Source organism: Aptenodytes forsteri, unplaced genomic scaffold, assembly GCF_000699145.1.
Source record: "Aptenodytes forsteri isolate BGI_AS27 unplaced genomic scaffold, ASM69914v1 Scaffold104, whole genome shotgun sequence".
Lineage (NCBI taxonomy): Eukaryota > Metazoa > Chordata > Aves > Sphenisciformes > Spheniscidae > Aptenodytes > Aptenodytes forsteri.
Window position 1 is genome coordinate 2322352 of NW_008795943.1, and position 22733 is coordinate 2345084.

Consider the following 22733-nt stretch of genomic DNA (forward strand, 5'->3'; position numbering starts at 1 on the left):
TAACTGTCGCATGTTTTCTTCAATCACAGTAGCCTTTCCCCAGAAGGATGAACAGTTTTTCCCCAGTATTACTTGCCAGAAAGGAATGACCACTGGAAAAGACCATGACTAATAAAGAATGCTGTGGCTTTCCTGCTCTGAGGAGAGGTTTTGACACACTCATGTATATATTTTTCTTGCAGCAAACAGCAATCCATGTGAACATGCTGGGAAATGTGTAAACACAGAAGGCTCTTTCCACTGTGAGTGTTTGAAGGGCTACACAGGACCTCGCTGCGAAATGGACATCAATGAATGCCATTCGAATCCATGCCAAAACGATGCCACCTGCCTGGATAAAATTGGAGGATTCACGTGTCTCTGTATGCCAGGTGAGGGGAGTTTCTGAGAAGGACGGGGCTTCCAGCAAGGGAAGAATTCAGCAGGCAGAGCACAGGGAGGGTTGCCAGCTCTGCTGAGGTGGAACACAAAATTGCAAAGGGGTGAGGCTAAATGAAACAGTAAGAGAGAGCTTGCTGTGGCGGCACCAGCCAGGAGGACTTGGCATTTGTGTGGGGGAGGGAGAAAGCAATTAGAGGACTGAGAAAGAAACCAATCTCTACATCAGCAAAGGACGTTAGCTTTCTGAGCTGGAGTATATGTGAACATATTTGTTACTATACCCAGTAAAGTGCATGTGCAGAAACTTTGTGAAAGCAAAGCAGGTGCAAATTTTAAAAGAGTGTGTTTTGAGACATGTATATGATGATTCTGGATAATAATGCTTGGGTTTTTTCTCTGCTTAAAATACCCCAAATGATGCAAGCTCCTATTAACCTGAGGAAGTAACTGTAAAAATGTTAGTTGATTGAAATCGTGCTTGTAAAATTTACATGCCCAGCATACCAATGACCTATGTAGTCTGCCATTTTGCTTTCTGATAGAAAGTGGTAGAAAAAGAAAAGGCTGCAAGCTGCCAGCTGCACAGTCTTATAAAGTATAATGAAAGAATTGTGACCCCTGCAGGTGATCAGCCGATACCATGAAAACTAGAATGAGTTTTTATTAATATCTAATCTGTTTTGGAAGGTGGAACTCTAGTCACCCTTCTTAATGTTTTTCTTTTACTCTGTCATTAATTTTAGCTCAAGACTTTTTAGCTATCTGCTGTGTTTGTTTCTTTACCTTTTACCTTCTATTGATGCATACCCAAATATATTGGTATCTTCCCAAGTGTTAAAACATAACCCCTTCTCATCAAGTGGAAGAAAACATTAGATGTGAATTCAGCACAAACTTGTCCTGTTACCGCTGATTAAGTGAGCATGTTGAGCAACTGTGAAAAATACACATTCAACATCCGTTTTCAACCTCTGGTGTATGTTCTTACCTCGTAGGTTCTGTCCAAACTGCAACTTGCAATGAAACTAGGCTTAGACTTTCAGTGCTGGTATAAGAGGCAGTTATACTCTTAAGGGCACTTTCTAAGGCCTTCAGTCACCTCTTCTTACTTCTTTTTTTTTAAACAGGTTTTAAAGGTGTTCACTGTGAAGAAGATATTGATGAGTGTCTAAGTAATCCCTGTGTGAACAACGGAGATTGTCTTGATAAAGTCAACCGCTTCCTCTGTGTCTGTCCTCCTGGTAAGTACTTATTTCTGGAAGCTTTTCCAGAAATTCACCTTACCAAGAACTGCATAGATAACCAGTGAGAGATTGTGGGTAGTATATTTCTTGTGAGTTTCTGTTGTCTTAGTGCAGCATCTGTTTGAATGAGTGATTTGCAATCACTGGTAAATAAGAATAGACATGTATTGGTTGCAGTAGGATTGTGCCTGTAACTGGATATAAGTGCTGAGAAACATACAGTTGGACATCTCACCTTAAAGGGTAGTTGGCAGCAAGAACTTCTGTTACTGTGGATATCACAGTGAGATACAGATGAGTAATTCTAAATACATTTTAAAAATCAGAGCCCCTGCATGCTTTTTGTCTTTTTCTGAGGCTTTTAGGCAGAAGCCACTTTTGCGTCAGTATAGCTTATGTTGCTTACATGAGGAAGGAGATGGATTGCGTCTCCACTTTAGAAAAGGACAAATGCTGAGCTGAGAGATCAATGTTAGTTATAGGGTAAACATCACTTGTCTTCCTGATGGCTGACAAAAAGTTTTGAGATCAGAATATACTTGACAAAAGCTTGCTCTGCATCTCTTCTTATTGAGTAATGAAGTTCTGGCTCCTCCTTTGGTTCCTTCCTCCAAGAAACATTCCAGTTTTTTGGGTTTTTTTTCCTTGAAGTGCCTAAGGAGCTGCATCATGTGACATAACCTATTGATAGTTTGTTAACTATTTCAACAAGCGTATTGAAAGATACAGTGCTGTATTGTACCACATTCCACACTGCTATAGTAATTCTAGTCTGAAAGCTCTAGTGATGTATGCGTTATTGTTTCATTTTAAGTTACTTGCTTTGATTACTTGAAAGTTTTTATTGGTGGCCTCTCAGTTTTATAGACAGGCATACTGCCCAGTGGTGGATACCGCTTGTGCTACATCTGCTTTATTTCTGTTTGACTTGGCCACCTCAGCTTTCAAGCTGTGGCTCCTTTGACCTGGAGTATAGAAACGATGTTTTGGCTGGTAGTTTGGACGAGGAACCAATCCACCCAGGGTGTGGTGTGTGTGCTTAATGATGCAATTGAGTTTAGATTTACTGAGCTTATATTTGGATGGTTTTGAGGATTTGCTAATAAATAATTCCTGACAGTGCAGCTGTTTAGATTAACTACTTCATATTACTTCTGGATTTTCATCTTTTTTTCTACCTTTCAGGATTCAGTGGTGCCGTGTGTCAGATTGATATAGATGACTGCTCCAGCACACCATGTCTCAACGGAGCCAAATGTATCGATCATCCCAATGGCTATGAGTGCCAGTGCGCCACAGGTTAGTCTTGTGTTCAGAGCCCCTGGAATGGAGATCGCCTGTAACCTAAATACATAAAGGGGTGGTCAAAGAAGTGTCAGCGTTCTTTCTTTCTCTGAAATACTGCTTGTTTGTTGCGAAGCTTTGTCTTCTCCTTTGCGGCACAGAATAGCATTTAAGTACAGAAAGCCTTTCACTTGTGACAGCAGTAAGTTCACAATTGATGGGAGTTCTGGCCCCCCTCTTTCAGCCCCATCTCTTACTTCCCAGAAGGTGACAGCTTCTTCTGTATAGACTATGGAATCCGCAAGTGGAAAAACAGCAGTGTGAAGCCTTTTATCTGTGGCTTGCCTTCCTTTCTTCCAAGTCGGATTATGTAGTATACAGTTGAAGAGTAAGAGATGGACAGAGCAGTACTACTGTGTATTCTGATTTCTGTTGCGTCAGGCTGTTTCATGTCAAAAGTGGAAGATTGAAATGCAGTAAAAATTGTGTCCGCTGGAAGATACACCACACAGTAGCTGCCTGCCAGAATGTAGTTAAAATGATTTGTCAAGCGTCATACAGAAATTTTGACAGAGCTGTGGGTGGAACTGAGGTGTGTTTTTTGACTGCACTGAATTCCTTTACTGCTTGGTTAATTACATATTTAGAAGCGTCAGGTTTAATTATGGGATTTTCTTATCTTCAGACCTCTAGGAGTGATGTAGATATATTTTATTTTAATTTTTACATCTGGTCAAATAAGAGGGTATGGGCAGTTTAGAGCAGTTCAGAACTCTAATTCTCAGTAAGGAACAACTTTTGGTTGCTTTCAGTTAACAGTGCCTGATGCATTGCTCATGATGCAGATTCAGGCATGGAATGCATTGGCTTTAGCTCTTCTATTAGGGAAGAGGCTGAACAATTCCTGGAGCTACCTTTGTCACAGAAATGAGCTGTTGGGTTGGCTAGACTTATGTGTGATTTTTATCATTTTGACTCATTCTAATAATCAAATTGTTAAGGCAAATTCGACTTGGCTAATTTATTCTGCACTGTACAGAATATAGCAGAGATTAGCCTAAAAATTCCTCCCCAGTCTTCACACACAACCTCTCCCCCTTCCCCAAAGTGCCTGAAGAAGCAATGAATTTGTTGGAAGTAGGGGAATGCAGTAGTTCTAATCACGAGAGGAGTAATTATTGTTGTCAGAATTCTCCTTTTGATTACTGCATGTGACAGAATAAGCTGACACTTGCAAAAAGAAGAAAAAGCTCAAATCTGCTCCAAACTTGGAAACTATCTTAGAAAGTCTTTCTCAAGCTAGTGTGTGGTCTGTTTGCTTTCATTCACCAAGAGCGCAGAGCTTATTGGGCCTAGGAGGGTTTTGGGTCGTGTAGTGGAGGACAATGTGGAGAGATGTGCCTTGAAAAGCATGTTCTGAATTTGGGCACTAAACTGCTGAAACCACCTCAAAACAGAAATCCTAGGTTTCCCAGATGGGGAGGGAAGACTACTGCTTCCGTGAAGGCACATGATATATGGAGCATTTTCAAGGAGCAGGCTGAAAGCAACCAAATATATGTTACTGAAGCAGCAGCTCTTAGTAAAATCCTTGGTTGGTACTTTGGCTGAAAATGGAAGAGGGACCCTGTACTAGGGCTTTTTTCCATCCTATCTGAGGGATTCTTACGTTCGATATTCCAGTGGTTTTTTTCTAGTCTAACTCTTGTCTGCAAAGAGGGAAATCATATCTCAGTAAGGTATGTTCAGTTAAGAGCTTGAGAAATACATCTGACCTTTAAGTGGTTCAGTTGAGCTACAATAGGAGGCAAGGTAATAATTTTTTGAATGAATGTATGCCAGTTATTATATTTAATATTGACAGCTTTCTATAAGACTGAAATGTGGAGTTCATCATTGGGGCAGGTCAGTTACTGGAAAATAATGTTTGGGTATGTTCTTGCTCTGTTAATCTCATATTATGCGTGATATGTGTTCCCTGAATGGTAATCGCCAGCTGCCGAAGTGATTGAAAACTGCAAAATGTTTGGCCAAATGCTGTACAGATAGCTCTATTTACTGCTTGCTTTTTGTCTTTTCTTTCCCTTCTGGCATTATTCCACTTCTCCTTCCCAGTGGTAGATCATGGCTTTTCTTTTCTTGAGTTGTCTTAGGTCTTTCCTCTTTTCTTTGCCTCTGTCCTCTTTTTTTTTTTTGCCACTGTTCGTCCTCTTACCGGTTTGTTTTTCTTCCTAACATCTTTTTATATCCATCTCTCTAACTAGCTTCCCTTCCCTCTCCCCACCTACTTCCACACCCATTCATCCATGCATACGTTCGCAGAACTTGGAAATGTTAGCCGTCACCTGGTATGTTTGACCAGAGAAATAACCACAAACCTGTATGAAAAATGGGAGCCTGTTATCCACTTATAATACTCAGGTGAGAATCACTCTTCAGCTGTTGAAATTCCCTGCAGCTTGGTTTGTATCAGTCTCCAGCTGGCATTTGAAATTTGAAGTTCCACCTTCCTAATCTCCAGCTGCTGGAAGGTAGTGTGAGCTGTTGCTCCAAAACCTCATCTCTGAAAACCGTTTATTTTAAGTTGTCCCTGTTTCATATAGATCTGCTCCATCATGGAAAACAGGGCTCTTGAGGGAGTTGTTTGCTGCTCTGAGCTTCCTCAACCATCGTTTTAGTCCTTCTGGTGAATAGATTCTGTCCTCCTCTGTTGCTCAGGATGTTTCCCAGCTGAAGCAGAATGAAACAGGCCAAATTGCTGCTTGTTTCATTGCTCCTAACTGAAGAGGTTGCATGCAGTCTTTCATAAATTTGCTTGATTTGAGTTACTGAAAGGTTTCCCAACGAGAGGGGCAGGAAACTTTTTAATAAGCAGAGCTGCAGAAGCTTTGACATGAGCCAAGGGAGTTCCCTTGGGAAGGTTTCTGCAGCATCTTTGTAGTAATTTCTCATACTAAAAAAGTCAGCCCCCCCTGGTATTGTGTAGAGGAAATAATGACAGGAGAGTGCCTTCAGATAGTTTATACTGATGCAAGTAAACATTTCTCATGGAGATTCACATGTTTCCTTTCATTGCTACTGTTCTGAATAAACTGAAGGTAACCACTTCCAATGCCAGGATTCTCCATGCAAGATGTTGTTCTGTAATGCTGTGAGCAGTGGAAGAGTGTTGTTTTCCAGGACTGGAAAATGGGCAGCATTGAGATGCCCAGTTACCCTTTGTGCTGTCTGCCACTTTGCTGATTCTTAATATGATTCTTTCTATATTTGCATTATATTCACTGCAGCATCATACCAGTTAACTTCTTAATTACTCCTGTTCATCATTTTTCCTTAGGTTTTACTGGCCTTCTGTGTGAGGAGAATATCAACAACTGTGATCCTGACCCTTGCCACCATGGGGAATGTCAAGATGGAATTGATTCGTACACATGTATATGCAGTCCTGGCTACATGGGTGCCATATGCAGTGAGCAGATAGATGAATGCCACAGCAATCCTTGCCTCCATCAGGGGCGCTGCATTGATTTGGTGAATGGCTACCAATGCAACTGTTTGCTGGGCACTTCAGGTACATAAAGCACAGGTGGAAGGATTGGATTCTAACAGAATTCAAGCATTTAATTATTTCTTATGTGTGCTCTGGTGTGTGCTAAATTTGCATACAGAGATAAGCTTATGGTATGAGAGTGTCATTTTCACATTACTTTTCCTTGCTGAATTTTGATGTGTTTGTGTGAATTGCCTAACCCTTACTGGTACTGCAACTCGTCTTGGAAGAATTTACTTCCTCTTTACTCCCAAAATTCAAGCATGCAGTAAAAAAATTAGGTATGGTGTTCAAAACGGTTTATTCTTTTGTTTAAACATTTAGTACAAGTTTAGGGTCATATTCAGTCAGCACCCAGTAACTCAGGTGACATTCCCTGGTGTCGCAGTGCTTCTGCATCAACTGTTTAAGTTGCACCAGTGCACGTGTAACTTTGAAGCAGGTGGGATTCTTAATTTGGCTTTTTCTGGGAAATAGTTTCGTTGTCTTCCTTGTAAGATTTGGCCTCCTTATTCATCTAACTTTCTTTTCCAGGAGTGAACTGTGAAAATAACTTTGATGACTGTGCAAGTAACCCATGCGTTCATGGGGACTGTATTGATGGCATTAATCGCTACAATTGTGCTTGCAAACCTGGATTTACAGGTAAAATCAGCTACCCGATAGCTTTGAGTTGTTTTGAAGATAGTTATCTGGGTAGCTAAGGAAGCTGTTCTTTGCATAGTGACTGCAAGGGATTCGGTTAGTATCTTGGTAAATCCTTCTAATCTTTGAATCTTAGAGTCTTACATTACAGCAAGTTCTACCAAGCAGAAAAATGGCCTAACCTGTGCTGTGAAATGCCATTCTTGTTAGGTAATTATGTCCAATTCATGCTTCTTGGTTTTATAACAAATAAACCCATGTGACTTCGGTTTATTATTTACAGCTTCTTTCCAGGGACAGAGAGATTGTGGACAATATAGAGAGGTGTTTGATTAGACAGTACGTTGGGCTTTGACTATGAACGGTATTTCTTTCTGTGAAAGCAAAGCATTAACTCAGTGTTCTAATGAGCTGCTCTCCACTCTGAAGTCTCCAACTGAATAAACTGCTTTTTTCAATACTTCCCTTTCATAGTGTGGTCTGTTCTGTTTCCTTTTTAAATTATAAAGACTTATCTAATACAGTAAAAGTAGGGCTGAAAAAATAAGCTTTTAGGCACTTTTGGATCCATGCTTAGAACTGTAGATCTACATCAGGACTACTTCTGATGATTAAAGCACATCACAACACTGTTTATAATGGACTTAATATGTTTTGAGCCATGTAGGGTAATACGCTCATAAAATAATTGTTGTAAGGCAGTTGGTACTGTTTATAACAGTTTTCTCATCACGTTTGTTACTGTTTATTACTGAATGATTCTAATTAGAATTGATCTGAAATGCATTTGAAATAGCACTAAGAGGTTTCATGTGTCTTGTGCTTTTCTCTTGGCGTCTTTCTAAACTTCTGACGCTCCTTCCTTCCTTTGGTTCTGGCATGGTGGTACTCTTTAGTCCCCAGAACAGGAAAAGGCATGATCCTGATCACTCTTGCCTTTCAGTCTTCTTTGTTGCTGGCATACCATATTTGTTACCCTACTGGACTTCTTACTGTTATGCTGTTAAAATAATTCAGTAATATGATGAATTGGCATATTCCCGTATTTAAAAAGCTGGATCACATGGGGTCTCGTTACTTTGTCCTTTCCTTATGTTAAAAATGCTGTCAACTTACTGCAACATTCACTTTGTTTAGCTTTCCATCCTCACAAGATCTTATGGTCACTACTTCAAGGATCTTGCAGTTGTAATCAGAGGCAGGCAAAACAGGAAATGGTGTTTTTTAGAGTCCTTTTTGCGCAATATACCGCAAGAACTATATTTACTGCAGACAGTATGGCAGTATTGGTTGTTCAAAGGGTAGGTACTTTCAAAGCAAAAGAGCAGTGCTATGACCAGTGGAGCTCAAGAGGTTTGTTCCAAGCATGATACAGTTGAGTGATTTTTGTCTTCCTAATGAATATTAACCAGTGATTTTTAGTGGAATTCTGTTGAGATTCTTTAATCATTTGTAAACACTTGCTGAGTGTAAGTGCTGTTTTCCAGGCACAGAAAAGTGCTGCATCTTTAAAAAATGCTTCTCTTTACTTCAGTTAAAGCATGGAGGCATGCAAGATCTGAACCGCTGCATTGGCTTTACTGAGTTGTCTCTCAATGTATGTTCTCACAGACATGCAAAGCAAATGTTCTTATAAGAAATACTACTTAGTAAGTATTTTTTTTTTTTCCTAGGCCCGCGTTGTAATGTGGACATTGATGAATGCACATCCAGCCCCTGTCATAATGGTGGAACATGTATAAATGAAGTCAATGGCTTTCGGTGTGTATGTCCCGAAGGTTACCATCATCCTCACTGTCAGTCACAGGCAGATGGCTGTCTTAGTAATCCCTGTGTCCATGGCAACTGCACACATATTACTAGTGGGTATGTACTTATTGTCACATGAAACTTATCTGCTGCCTTCTATACTTTTTTTTTTTGCTTTGCCCGGAGTTCCATCTTGACTTCAGGTTTCTGATTTTTCTCTAATTTCTCACATTAGGATCCAGATTTATCTGCTGCCCATGACATAATCAGAGTAAGGTGTAGACCTTTAGTCACCAGCTGCAGTCTGTGCTGTTTCAACATCAGTTTTTCTGTCCTGCATTGTATTCTTTGCTGTCTTTGCGTGGGCATGTAGTGCAGGGTGGACTGCCACTGTCTAAAGGGAGGGTTTGGCAATTCAAGTGAGTAGAGTGAATGCAATTAAAATAATAAATGGTTCCAAATTGAATCTTTGGGGAGCAGCAGCTACCTATTCCATCAAACTCTAAAATGTTGAGCGTGGAGACTGTCTTTGTTGGCTAGTGCTGTTCTTGCTACACAAATACTCTGTATTAAGGAACAGGCAGAGTTTTGACACTAGGAGATAGAGCAGTATTTGGCTCAGAACAGTGTATCCAAGGCTGAGATTTTATCAGCTTTAGTCACACTGTTGCGTGTCTGAGAGAAAAAAGGAAAACTCTCTGTTTTGATGGCAGTAGTTGCTTCTGAATCTTCCCATCCGGGAAGACCAAATGCTGATTTCAGGAGCCCTGATCAGACCTCTTTGGTAATGATAAGTCTGGGAGCGCAGGACCTGTGGAGTCAACAGGTTTGGGGAGGTAAGGCTTGTGTTTGTGAAACTTCCCAACTGTACATGGAATAGCAGTGCCTCCCAGATGTGTGCTGCATCCTGGAAAGTGTTGTCAGCACTTGGCCAAGGAAGCAATTTACCACTGCGGGTAGCTCTGTAGGATAGGATTCAGCACTTTCCCTGGAGCTGGCAGGAAGGCTGCCTTTATTGCTGATCCAGCCTCCATGTAAGCTTGGAAAACAAATGCTTTGGTTCATCTTGTCTATCATCTGTCACCTGCATTCATATTTATGCCCATGTACACCTTACGCTCGGTGCCAGATGAAATAAGTCTTGTTTGCATGACAGGGAGGGAGGCCAGTGTGTGTGTTGTGTGGCCTGAGTCCAGGGTGATTCACCAAGTCCTTGGTTCTACATCATACGGGTGGAGTGCTGCTCTACTTCAGATTTTGAAACGTGATGGAGAAGATTGCTCCTGCTCCCAGCCAGCTGTTTTCATTTGTAACCATTACTTTGTATTAAATCAGTCTAGTTATCTTTGGAACCTATTGTTCCCCTCCACTTTTTTTAATCTTTTTTTTCTGTCTTTGTTTAAATGTGTTGAGATGGTCTTATCAAAGCAGAAACATATTGCTGGTTGATTGAGCACTTTGTGAAAACTGTAACGGAGGGAAGTGTGGTTTTAAGGGAGGGTTTATTTTCAGTATTTTCAAAACTATACAGCTGGGGTAAGCAATCTAAACATAACTTAGGGTTCTCCTAAAGAGAGGTCTTCTGGTTTTCTCACCAAAACTAATCTGCAGGAGAAACTGGTAGAGGAGTTATTTCAGAATGCTCTAAAATTACTGCTGGTTTTGCCTTTAAAGGTACAAGTGTGTCTGCGACCCAGGCTGGATAGGAGATTACTGTTCAACAGAAGGGAACGAATGTAAATCAAACCCATGCCAGAATGGAGGAACATGTGAGGATCTGTTGAATGGATATAGATGTACCTGTAAGAAAGGATTCAAAGGTGAAAATTCAGAGAGAAGTTTCTGTTCTCTTTTTCCTTTCCACTTCATTGCACCTTTAGTGCCATTTTAATCTTTTCATTAAACTTCATGGAAATAGGAATCAAGAGGGGAAATGTCATGGCTGTATGAAGTTAAATTACAGCCAGTTCATGTAGATGTGATACAGTAGTAGAATACTTAGTAAGACCATATCTAAGCCTTGTTTGGACTCATTAAGAAATGTTCTGGTGGCAGCTCAGCTTAATTTTCTTTGTAAGAAAGTTAGACTGAGATATATAAATGCACTGGGAATTGAAGGGGCATTAAACTCAGAATTACCATGGCTGCTGTCTGCTTGTACCCACTGAGCCCACGAGGAGTGCTCTGATCTCCTTTTCCTTCTGCTGAGATTTTTCAAATATGGAAATGCTGTCCACTGATGTGTAGGATAATCACGCAAGTTACAATCTCTTTATTCATTCTTCCAAGAAGCACCAAGCTCTTAGCAGCATACTCTCCTGGTTTTTCCCCTTCTGCTCTCCAGGTGTGAACTATACAGTAGTAGAATACTTAGTAAGACCATATCTAAGCCTTGTTTGGACTCATTAAGAAATGTTCTGGTGGCAGCTCAGCTTAATTTTCTTTGTAAGAAAGTTAGACTGAGATATATAAATGCACTGGGAATTGAAGGGGCATTAAACTCAGAATTACCATGGCTGCTGTCTGCTTGTACCCACTGAGCCCACGAGGAGTGCTCTGATCTCCTTTTCCTTCTGCTGAGATTTTTCAAATATGGAAATGCTGTCCACTGATGTGTAGGATAATCACGCAAGTTACAATCTCTTTATTCATTCTTCCAAGAAGCACCAAGCTCTTAGCAGCATACTCTCCTGGTTTTTCCCCTTCTGCTCTCCAGGTGTGAACTGCCAGGTAGTGGTTGCTCCTTGTTCCCCTGATCCTTGTGAGAACTCAGGAATTTGCCAAGAATCTCCTGACTCTGAAGGCTACACCTGCCAATGTGCCCCTGGCTGGGAAGGTAATGTGGATGGGGAACATACTGTACTTTCAATGCTGAGCAGTATTGGCATTGAGCCTTTTGACCATTGCCTTATGAGGGGTCTTACTTCTGGACTCTCCGTGTTTCAGGGGAGAGATGTACAGTGGATATTGATGAATGTCTCTCAAAGCCCTGCAAAAACCACGCTCTGTGCCATAATATTCAAGGCAGTTACCTGTGTGAATGTCGGCCAGGCTTCACTGGAGAAGACTGTGACAGTAACATTGATGACTGCCTTTCAAGTGAGTATCAGCAGATTGTTCTGTGTTTTCCAGTTTTTCCCAGAAATAGTTTTGCTGTACTATTGATGACTGCTATTTGACAGATACTGAAAGTTCTTTTATAATCTCTTACCAAAAAGAAAAAAAAAGCCAAACCTCAGCTTTGTAAGACTTGCCTGTTTAAGGCAGTCAAAATCCATCACGTTCAGCTGCTAGAAATGGACTACAGTGTTCTAACTGATAGCAGCTGTTGTTCCCAGATTCTTAATTTGAAAAGGTCCTTAGAGTTTACATACTTTAATAAGGAGCACTGTCAAATGAAGAATTATATTTGCCTGAAATTTTAATACACCAAGTTAAAGTAACACTGCAGGGCTTACCTGTATTTCAGTGTTAAGCTTGATTGAGGTGTGGTGGGAATCTGGGGTATAGCAGTCTTTCCTGAAATGTCTCTGTCTGACATTAATATTCTGGAAAGAGTGGGTCCTGTTCCAGTTAATCCGTATTTGAAAGCAAATTAAGCAGCAAGAAGGCACTCTGTTCTGGAATAGGTATCAGTTGCAGGAGGATAGCCCATACACTGATCAGTACTGAAATTGTTTGTATTACAAGAAAGCAAATGTTAATTTCATGCCCTTGACACTGCTGTTTACAAGGGGGACCAAATACATAGTAACTTCTTTTTCTTGCTGGGCATATTCTGTATCATCATCAGATAAAATCAGAGTCTCCTGAGAAGTGTCATGTGTTTAAACGTTCATCTGTTACTATTTGAAAAGTGCTTTATCTAACCTTGGAGGAGTTCACAATGTTATAATTTTTTAACTGGCTGGCTTTAAAAACAAAACAAAGCAAAAAAAAAAAAGCGACCTCTATTTTTTATTAGCATAGCTTAAAAACAAACCGAAATCTTAAAGACTTTAGGTATGAATTTAGAGAGTTGTGTTTTGCAATGAAAAAAATTTAAATTTGTGACTGCTGTAGAGAAGGATCCAAACAAGTCTATTAGCAAAAGTTACTGTGGGAGACCCCAAAGCAGCACTGCTGAAAGAACTTCTGACATCTGGCTCAGAATGCCAGAAGCTTTTGATTGCCTCTTTCTGAGCAAACAGGTACAGTACAAAAAAAGTCACGTTGGTGCATTGACCCAGAGCTTTGCTTACTGAAGCCAACAAAATTATTGCTTGTCCTGTTAGTTTTTACGTGGGTGTAAAAACGTTTTCAAAGTGGTCATCTTTCTCTCTTGAACAGCTGGGAAATCTCTCTCTATTCCTAAGTGTTCTGAGAGCTGAGATTCATCCCATGTTGTCTGTTAGGCAGCACACCCATGAGGTTGAAGAAGAATTTCAAATTACTGCTACAGCTGATTTCATTTAGCATAACAAAAACCTTCCATGGCTTGAGCCAAATGTCTTTAATCTATGAAGCAAACAAACCCTCCAACAACAAGAACTTATTGAAAAGTTGATACTCGAGTCTCCTTTTTCTGTCAGTAAATGTGAGGCACAGAAAATTATTGCGCAGCTTTTGGCTTCAGTCATAAATGGCTGGCCGCCATAGACAAAACATTTTGTAGCTGCCAGGGGTCTCACTTTGAATGTGCTTTTTCTCTGCGGTATTCAGATGACCTTTAAATGGATGCAGGTGTGTCTCTTATAACACAATTTTTTATCATGTGAGCATATTTCTCAGTCAATAAATGAGCTTTAATTACCTTTCACATCTGTTTTCTTCGTTTACCAGTGAACAGAATGATGTTGTACTTATGTTGAACTACAAATTTTTGGTGGAGTCTATTTGCATTTTAAAGTTTGTATTTTAGTAGTACTTAAAGATAGTCATAGGTCAAAAAAACCTGCTCTGTAACCTTTTTTTCATCCCCCTTCCTGTCTCCCCTTTTCCTCCGCCCTCCCAGTTTCCTTCCCTGCCTTCATATACATGGGCTTTTAGTCTAGGGAATGCAGAGTAGAAAAGGAAACTGGCTTCAGAGGCAGTATCCAACAGAGGAATGTGGGTCTTAAATCCAGAAGTGGAAGGAGCAAAGCAGGAAGAAACTACTGAATGGCAGAGCTCTTTCAGGCAGATTGATACTTGTGGAAGTAGAGGGAATACAGTAGTAGAGGGTGGCTTAGACCAACAAATGGTGATACACAAGTAGCAAGATCATGGTAGGGACAAAGAAAATGTCAAGAAATGCAGAGGTGAGGAGAATCCAACGTTGTATATGAATTTGTGACCTTTTCTGCCAGCCTTTCCCCAGTCAGTCTTTGATACTGGGAAGAATGCTAAGTGCTCAGTAACGCATAAGTGCTCATATATATACTAATTTACACATACACATTTGATTTGACTGGACTACTTTCATGCTTAAAATGAAGCACACAAGTTCTTTTGTGTGTTGAGCAGTGTCTGGAAAAGAGAGAACGGTCTGAGTTCTCTTATGAGTAAGACTTGATAAGGAAGAAGAAACAGTTGCTGTGCTGTTTGTATTGTCTTTCTTAGTAGGCATTTATCAAAAAAGCAGAGTTTGAATTTTAAACCAAGAGACTTTGGGTCTGATTTTGTTGGTTTTGGCTGAACAAATCCCAGCAGAGAAACCTTTAGGCTCTGAAGCTTGGTCTTGATCCACACCTTCTTGTGAATTTGTTATTGATAATGCTTTGCAATTATTTCTTCCATAAAGTGGCTCAGAAAAACTTGTCAGTAGTCTGTCACACTCTGGGCTGTGTGACACCTTTTTCCCCAAAAGCTACTGCTCTAGGCCTGGCCTTTGACTGTTACCCATTTTAACGCTTACTGTAATGCTTCTATCTTAGATCCCTGCCAAAACGGAGCTTCATGTGTGGATGGGATAAACTCCTTCTCATGCATCTGCCTACCTGGATTTCATGGAGATAAATGTCAAACAGATACCAATGAATGTCTGAGTGAACCATGCAGGAATGGAGGCACGTGCACCCACTATGTCAACAGCTACACGTGCAAGTGTCAGCCTGGGTTTGAGGGAACCAACTGTGAGAACAACATCGATGAATGCACTGAGAGGTGAGATAACTTAACTGTGCTGCTGCACTGAGGAGCCACACAATGTGTGCTCGTGGCTTGAAGTCAGTCCTACTCAGAAGCAGTTTTTAACTATGAGGATCTGTTTTCCTGCCTTTTGTCACAGAGACATACTTGTGATTCATGCAAGGAAAACTTGCTTACCTTGTGCAGGATACCAGCTGAAAGGCATTTGCCTGTCAAAATTGGTCTTCAGTTTGCATGACTAGTTAGAAGCTTAGTTCCATTATTGGAAGAATATGACAGTGTTTAACAAACATTAAGACAGCAACAGATGCTAGCTTATTAAAACATAAGTAATTTATATTTTTATAATACCATTATCATATAGGGAAGGGGAAATAATTGATTGGTTATGAACAGTTACTGTGTGGAGAAATACAAAAGCTGCAAAAATGGAAGCGATGGCCAACTCTCAGAAAGGCAGGAAAAATAAATTAGCCCTGAGTTGAGTTATTGACTGCAAATAATATGAAGAAGCAACCAGGAGGAACACTAAATCCACAAATTCTGTACTGGAAAGGTTTAATCATCAGAGATCTTTTAATGCTCACAAATTGGATGAGGTTTAGCAGCGTTGAGATAAAACCTGAGGTCCTTCTAAGGGGGAGGTGTGGAACTGAGTTAAAATGCTCAACAGCTGGTCCTTATATAAATGGTTCACTTGGTAGTTTTAAAAGCTCTTTGAGAGTTAACCCTGTGTATCCATCATCTGCCTGCATATTTATTTTAAGCTTTGTTAGGATTGATGTAAGTAACTTCAGATTCTCAAATGGAAACAATTTCTAATAAAGCTTGAAATGGTTAAAAAAAAATTAGAAATAGTCTGTTCTAGTCTAGTTACCAGAAACAAATAAGGTGCCTAAATGCAAAGCTCTTGGTACTCTCATGCGTTTTCTGCACACAAAGAAAAGATCTTTCTTATTTTTTACAAAATTGAATTTGTGGGCGAGGAAGTATTTTAACATCTTTTGTTTAAGAACAGGATTGTGTCACTGATGAGGGTGTGTTTAATTTGCACAACAGTTGTTTAATCAAGTGAAGTATGTTGGGTGTTTTAGCAGAATGCCTGGTTCTTCCTTGAGGTTCATCCTGTTTTTATTTTCGTTATCAGTCAGGACGGAAACCAGTCTTGCAGGTATGAATGAAGGATGGAGCAATTTTCAATGCTCTGCCAAGCTAAATCAGTCACACCTTCTCAACCAAAATTTACTGAGCTATACTTAAGAGCGCCATGATGGTTGGCAAATAATTCTTCCGTGTCTTGTGGGAGAAGCTGCCTATGAGAGAGTGCCATCTTCTTTTGGAGATGGGTACCTGATTTCAGTGAAACAAGCCAAGTGATTGACAGTTCCTCTGTCTTCTCCTCCTTGTTTTGCCATGAATGTAAACAGTTTCTGCTCCCTGTAAAACAGAATTCAGCCCACAAGGCAGAGGAACATCTCTGATAAATAGGTTAATGTTGACATCTCTACTGTAATCATGGTCAGAATTTAGATACTTAAAACTTCAGTGGAAGTTCAAGGAGGTAGGTCAGTGGCTTCTCTCATGGAAGTACCCTTTGACAGTGCACAAAACAGATAACAAGCATGAATTCTTTTTGTGTACTTCATCAAACTGATTATCTTGAGTCTGATCTAGGGTTATTTTCAGAGGAGCAGGAGTTTCCTGGCAGGCATTTCTTTAGAAGGAAAAAGGAGTCAATTTTGCATGAGGCATCGCTTCTCCTAGCTTTCCCAGTCACTTCTCCATAGGACACCTAATCTGGCAGAATTTCTTACGATCAGAAGATTGGGGGGAGGGGGATAATTCCTTTGATCTGAATTCTGCCGGGGCATGTATGAGTAGTTTTACAAATCAAGGACTTAAGGTTCTCATGAGAAGAGGAGGAAGGGATTTAGCAATACCAATACTTTCACATAATTTCAATGAAGAACATGCTTGTTTTTTGCATGTTATACAAACTTTTTCCTTGAGAAAATATACCTGTGACTCCTTTGAAGCTTTAAAAAAAAGGCAAATTGTTTTGTTTCTCATAATTTGTAATACAATTGTAATTTGTAATAAAATTTGTGTAAAATTTATCAGTTTGAGCAAGCCACATGCCTACCTGGTACAGTACTGTTTGTGGTCACATTGAAGCTGGGAAGATTTCATCAAATAAGTTACCTCCATCACTCATTAAAACCCTGCTTTACTTTCTTTGCCTGCCAAGGTAAAAGACAGCGAGCTGGAGGGTGATCTGGAGTCCCCTTGAATTGCTGTTACCTGATTTATGCTGCTTTAGCAGGAACTTACCAGTGGTCAGAAGACCCTGGTTTTCTCTCTCGTTTCAGTAATGTTTACGTGCTGTTTTGGCTGTGAGCTAATTGCATTTTGTCTCCGCTTACCTTTGTTCTCACTCTCTTGCAGCTCCTGTTTCAATGGAGGTACTTGTGTGGATGGGATCAATTCCTTTACTTGCCAGTGTCCGGTGGGGTTTACAGGACCCTTCTGCCTCACGGAAATTAATGAGTGCAATTCACATCCTTGCTTGAACAAAGGCTCTTGCGTGGACAGCCCAGGCACATACCGATGTATATGTCCTTTAGGTTATACTGGGAAGAACTGTCAGGTGGGTGACATTTTCTTGCCCGTTTTGCACAGGGCACTGCTGTTTGAACTGTCCAACAGCAGAAGTGACCGAGTTAGTTGTGAGGTACTAAACATGGCAGAGCTCCTGTTCCTTCAGTTCCGGTTCTCTGGCCTGTTACCCAAGGGAAAAATAAGTCCAGCACCTCCATCTTAACAGAGCGGGTGCCCCTGTTCAACAATCTGGAAATCAAAAGTGTTTAGTTATAAGGAGGAGAAAAATGCTTTGTTATTGATGAGGACAGGTGTCATTTGGAACTTTCTAGATTAGTTTTCTTCTTAAATGAAAAACAGCTGTTAGCTTTGAAAATGGCTGCATTTCATTTGAAGCATAAAATTGTCCTGATTGAAGGCAGAGCCCTGTATTAAAAAAAACACCAAACACACACAAACCAAGACAAAAACCCACCACTTTAAGTGGCAGAATATCAGTCTGATTAGCAGGACCTTGGTTTAACTGTTCTATTTTGTACAGGGAGGTGTAGTTATTCCGGGTTGATTGTTGATTTTTCTTTTCCCTAAGAAGCCAGAAGACATTTTGGGGCAGTAACTGGTGTGATTGTCCTGTTAACAACCTCAATAAAAATCTCTAGCCTTACTTTTAGACTTAAGTTCAGGCAATTTACAAAGGTTTCCACAGTTGAGCATAGGAGCTGCAAACCCATACTGTAAATGGCTGACTAGTACCTATTAGACTTTAAACTTGGCATATCACAGTGGAAACAGAATGCTGATTTAATTTTTCAAATCAGAGCTTTTTCTTTTTATTCTGTGCTTATTGAAACAGCAAGAATGATTTGAGACTATTTCTAGCTTTGGAACAGTAAAGACTATATTGGCTTCCTTCATAAGCAGCCTGAGTGCTGCCATTAAAAAAAAAAAAATCTGTGAATTTCTTCAAACTACTGGAAAACACTACAATTTTGTAAGGATTTTGCAACGTGTCTTTCGTGCCAATGTGTCTTTGTAAAGCAGTGGGTGTTAGAAGAAGCATTTTAGTGGCAGTGGGGGAGGTGCTTTTCCAGAATTGTGTTGCTAGACATTAAATTGTCAGGTCTGCTTCTAGGTATTGCTAATGGAGGAAGTGAATGCAAAGTAATGAAGTGATATAAAAAAGCAACCCCTCTGATACCCTAATTATGCATTCTGGGCACGCCACTTAAACCTCATTGGGAGAATTAGCATTGAGAGTGATTGCAAAGTACTGTGAAGTTCAGTAGTTCCTCTTCTGTTATGTTTGCTTTGTTTTTACTTGAGAAAAGGATTAATGTTCCTGTCCCCAAATTAAATGTTGTGGATTCTCAGAAAGTCTGCTTTATGTTCGGAGAAGCTTGATCATAATGTATTACTCATTTTATACAAGGAATCAGAACTTTCTAAATTTATAAGTACTATTCAAAGCTGTATTGGAGAGATTTATAGATTACAGCTACACTGTAGTTCTTGTCTTAGTGGTAAACTGTCTTGACCTAATTAGCAAAGCTAAATAAGCAGCACAAAATCAGACAATGATTCATAAGTTATAGAATTTGCATGTAAAACAGTCAGCTACTCATTATAAATGCAGAAGGAAGAGGCTTGGTGTTTTTCTTCTTCACGCTCAACTACATGTGATAAAACTTAATTCCAAGTTTCTTTTTGGTTGCCTGTGAAAGCACAGATTTTTCTACTTTAATCTTTGTGAGCAGACAGTTTGCATCTGAAAAGCAGAACTTTCTGCAGTTGAAATTGCATTTTACAGCCAAAATTCAGCACTACTCACTTTAAAAACCTCATCCTTCCCTCAAGTCAGCTTGTAATCAATCAAATAGCTGAATTACTTTGAAGACTAAGTGCTCAAAAAGGAAATGATGGTTAGTGGCTGGTTTGTATTAGGTCAGACAGAGTTATTTTGGGTCCTCACTCCACTTCCATATGATGATTTACTGAGTTTTAGTCTCTCTGTTGGAAACTTTTTTTATATAAGGAATCAAGTGTTGGAAACTGGTTTTTTATATAAGGAATCAAGAAAAGCAGTATACTTTGGCCCATCTTCAGTTCATAAAACAGTCAGGGGGGTTCAACTGAATCTCAGAAGACAGGAAAAAGAGAGACCATACTAGGGCAAGTGGGGCTAAAAGCAGGTATGGTGAGCTAATGACAAAAAGGAAAAGCAAAGATCAAAATGTGGAACACATCTGTCATCCTCAAAAAGCAGTGAAGATGGGGGGAGTTTGGGAGGAGAAAGGGCACCTGTTACTGTTGATAGCTGGAAGCCTCCTACTGATGTGGAATTAGAAGCCTAGTCTGAGATAAAACTGAATTTTCTCAAACCCAGCCAGCCAAAGATCCCTCTGCATAGCAAGGTGTGAGGATCAGCTTACTCTTGAAATGATGCTGCCATCTGGGGTTTACTTCTCTGTATGTTTGCACTTTCCTAGGCATATGAGCTCTTGAGACTGTCAGCGAAGCACCTGGCTTAGACTTGGGAAGTACTGTCCCTTTCTTTCCAGTGCCACATGGAACCAGTTTTGCAGAGCTTCCTTTCTTTGCTTCTTGAACTTGTACTCTGAGTAGTGTTTCCTACTGCGCTTGCCATATATCACGTCATGTTTTTTTTCTCTCCAGGCACTTATGGATCTGTGCAGTAAGTCTCCCTGTAAGAATAAAGGCACGTGTGTCCAGAGTGGAGCCCAGACTCGATGCGTCTGTCCATCTGGCTGGACTGGTGCTTACTGCGATGTGCCCAACGTCTCGTGTCAAGTGGCAGCTTCACAAAGGGGTAAATAAGCATCCTCTGTGCTTTAACTGAAAACATTTCCCTATGCATCGTTAATCTGCGCTTCCTTTCCCCATATGCCTGTGAACACAGCATGCATTGGAAATCCCAGAGAGCTTTGCCTCTAGGTGGTCGATCATGATATCTAAAGATAAAAAACTCTCTGCAAGGTTGTATTTGGGAGTCAAGGCTTTCTTGATTCTCCCTGACATAAGAAGCTAGCTTCTACCATAAAAATATTAGAAAAGAAGAATTAAGTATTTTATGAAGTCTCAAAGTTTCAGTAATAATCTTTTACGTGGACTGCCTTTTTGGAAAATACATCAGCTATTTATGCCTTTCCGCTAAATCCCAGGCAGGCCAGGTTTAAGACATGTTGTCCTTGTACAAGAAAGGCATCTTGTAACTCATGATCTTTTAAGTATTTTCCCAGAGAATATGGCTACTAAGTGCACTATTTAGCTATATAGGTAATACCATGGCCCCCCAAAGTAGTAATTTCCTGCTTCAGGTGATGTACATGTAAAAGATTTGGTTTTTAAGTGAATTTCTTCCTGGAAGGTGGCTTGTAGCCCAGGCTGATGGACAGTGTCATGCCATTTTCAGTCCAGGAAATCCAAACAAGCAGATTCAGTGTCGAAGGAGACGGGTGTTGAGCTCCCGTACCTTTTGCAGACATTCTAGGTACAAACATTGAACCTTTATATTGCAACAGTAGTACTTCAGATGTGTATTCACCAGCCTGTGGTAAAATAATACAGCAATACAAATACTTCATGCCAGTGTTGATGCTGATGATCCAAAGGGGATAGAGCAGTGACTTCATTTGGAAGCCAGTTGTGGTTCTGGCCCACTGTAATTTAAAGAGTAACTCTTCAATTTTTGAGTTTCAACTTTTCAGTTCATTGGGTCTAGCCCATATTCATTCCTGGCTGAGCTACCAACACTGGCGGCAAGCGTGTTTTACGTGTTTGCTCACTTTATTTAACTTTGTTTCAGGAGTCACAGTGGACCAGTTGTGCCAGCACTCTGGTCATTGCCTCAATGTTGGAAACACGCACCACTGTCAGTGCCAGGTGGGTTACACTGGCAGTTACTGTGAGGTGCAGCTGGATGAGTGTGACTCCAGCCCCTGCCAGAACGGTGCTACCTGTCAGGATCACCTGGGTGGATACCAGTGCGAGGTAATACATGGTGGTTTAGTAGGAAGAGGTCTAAACATTTAGAGCATTGTAATGCAAAGGAATCAAAAGAAATCAGAAACACATGCAAGTGGTAGAATAGCTTCAAAGAGGGCATAAAAGCAACCTGCACCTGGAAAGAATTTTTAATTTAGCAGTGGCAGAAGCAGTGCTCCTGAGAGGCTTGTAAGACTGAATTAGAGGTGTGATTGTAAGGGGGTGTGGTTGATGGACATTTGAACTCCTTGCCTCTTTGGAGATGGAGTTCTTATCTTGAAAAATTTTTTGCCCGAGGCGTGTTTTATATTAAAATACATGTAGAATGCATTAAAGAAATGTTGTGTTCTCCCTATTGTATGGGCAAAGTATCCCTTGCCTCTCAGAGTGGGAGATGCCTTCCACTGCTTTGTTTCCTACAGCTGATGCAGAAAGCAGTGTAGACCATGAGATTATGGTATATCAACCTTCCTAAGCTTTTCAGAATGGTAGAACACCTTGGAAGCTCATGCTCAGAAGGAAAGGATGAGTTTTATATAAACCTGAAGTCAAAACTACTAAGCCAGTCTCAGTGCTAAAGGGAGTCAGGATTTGATCACTATATTTTGCAGGAATAAAGTCACTCAAATTCAAACATGCAGTGTGCTGTTGAGCCGTCACATGGTCAAGTTGTGTGCTTAAGCTGGCTGGCTGTGCAGCCCTTGAAATCACTTGCAGTTGTGTAGCTACAAAGGCAGTCATAATCTGTCCCATTGAGGGTTTGTTTTGTCTGTGTTAGCCTTTCCGAGATGTCTACTAATGTATCTGTTAGGAGATTATTCACACTTATTTTTATACTGGCAGTGTGTGCCTGGATACCAGGGTGTCAACTGCGAATATGAAGTGGATGAGTGCCAGTTTCAGCCCTGCCAGAATGGAGGAACATGTATAGACCTCGTCAATCATTTCAAGTGCTCCTGTCCACCAGGAACTCGGGGTATGAAGCTCAGCAATTAAGTGAATGTTACAAGAGTGAATTTTCCTTTCTGACTACTGGTTTCATGACGCAGAGTCTAAAGGGAATGCATTATTTTCTTTGAAGAATGTTCCCAAAGTGCACTGAATCCCTTGAGATACATATTTTCTCATTAAAAATAAATGCTGGGGTTTTTTTCTTTTTTTCTTTTTTCTTT

At 40.4% G+C, this 22733-nt stretch overlaps 1 protein-coding gene across 1 annotated transcript in view; it reads left to right on the forward strand.

Annotated features, from left to right (window-relative positions):
* LOC103904006 (neurogenic locus notch homolog protein 2) overlaps positions 1-22700 on the forward strand; it is a 59549-nt gene extending 36849 nt beyond the window's left edge. Inside the window, exons 7-20 of the mRNA XM_009285336.2 lie at positions 183-371; positions 1509-1622; positions 2811-2924; positions 6247-6480; positions 6994-7104; positions 8778-8970; positions 10528-10673; positions 11570-11689; positions 11800-11952; positions 14748-14976; positions 17407-17608; positions 20233-20386; positions 21383-21567; positions 22405-22700. Coding sequence (XP_009283611.1) covers positions 183-371; positions 1509-1622; positions 2811-2924; positions 6247-6480; positions 6994-7104; positions 8778-8970; positions 10528-10673; positions 11570-11689; positions 11800-11952; positions 14748-14976; positions 17407-17608; positions 20233-20386; positions 21383-21567; positions 22405-22557 — 2297 coding nt within the window. The 3' untranslated portion in view covers positions 22558-22700. The remainder of the gene's footprint in view (positions 1-182; positions 372-1508; positions 1623-2810; positions 2925-6246; positions 6481-6993; positions 7105-8777; positions 8971-10527; positions 10674-11569; positions 11690-11799; positions 11953-14747; positions 14977-17406; positions 17609-20232; positions 20387-21382; positions 21568-22404) is intronic.
* Positions 22701-22733: the final 33 nt, after the last annotated feature.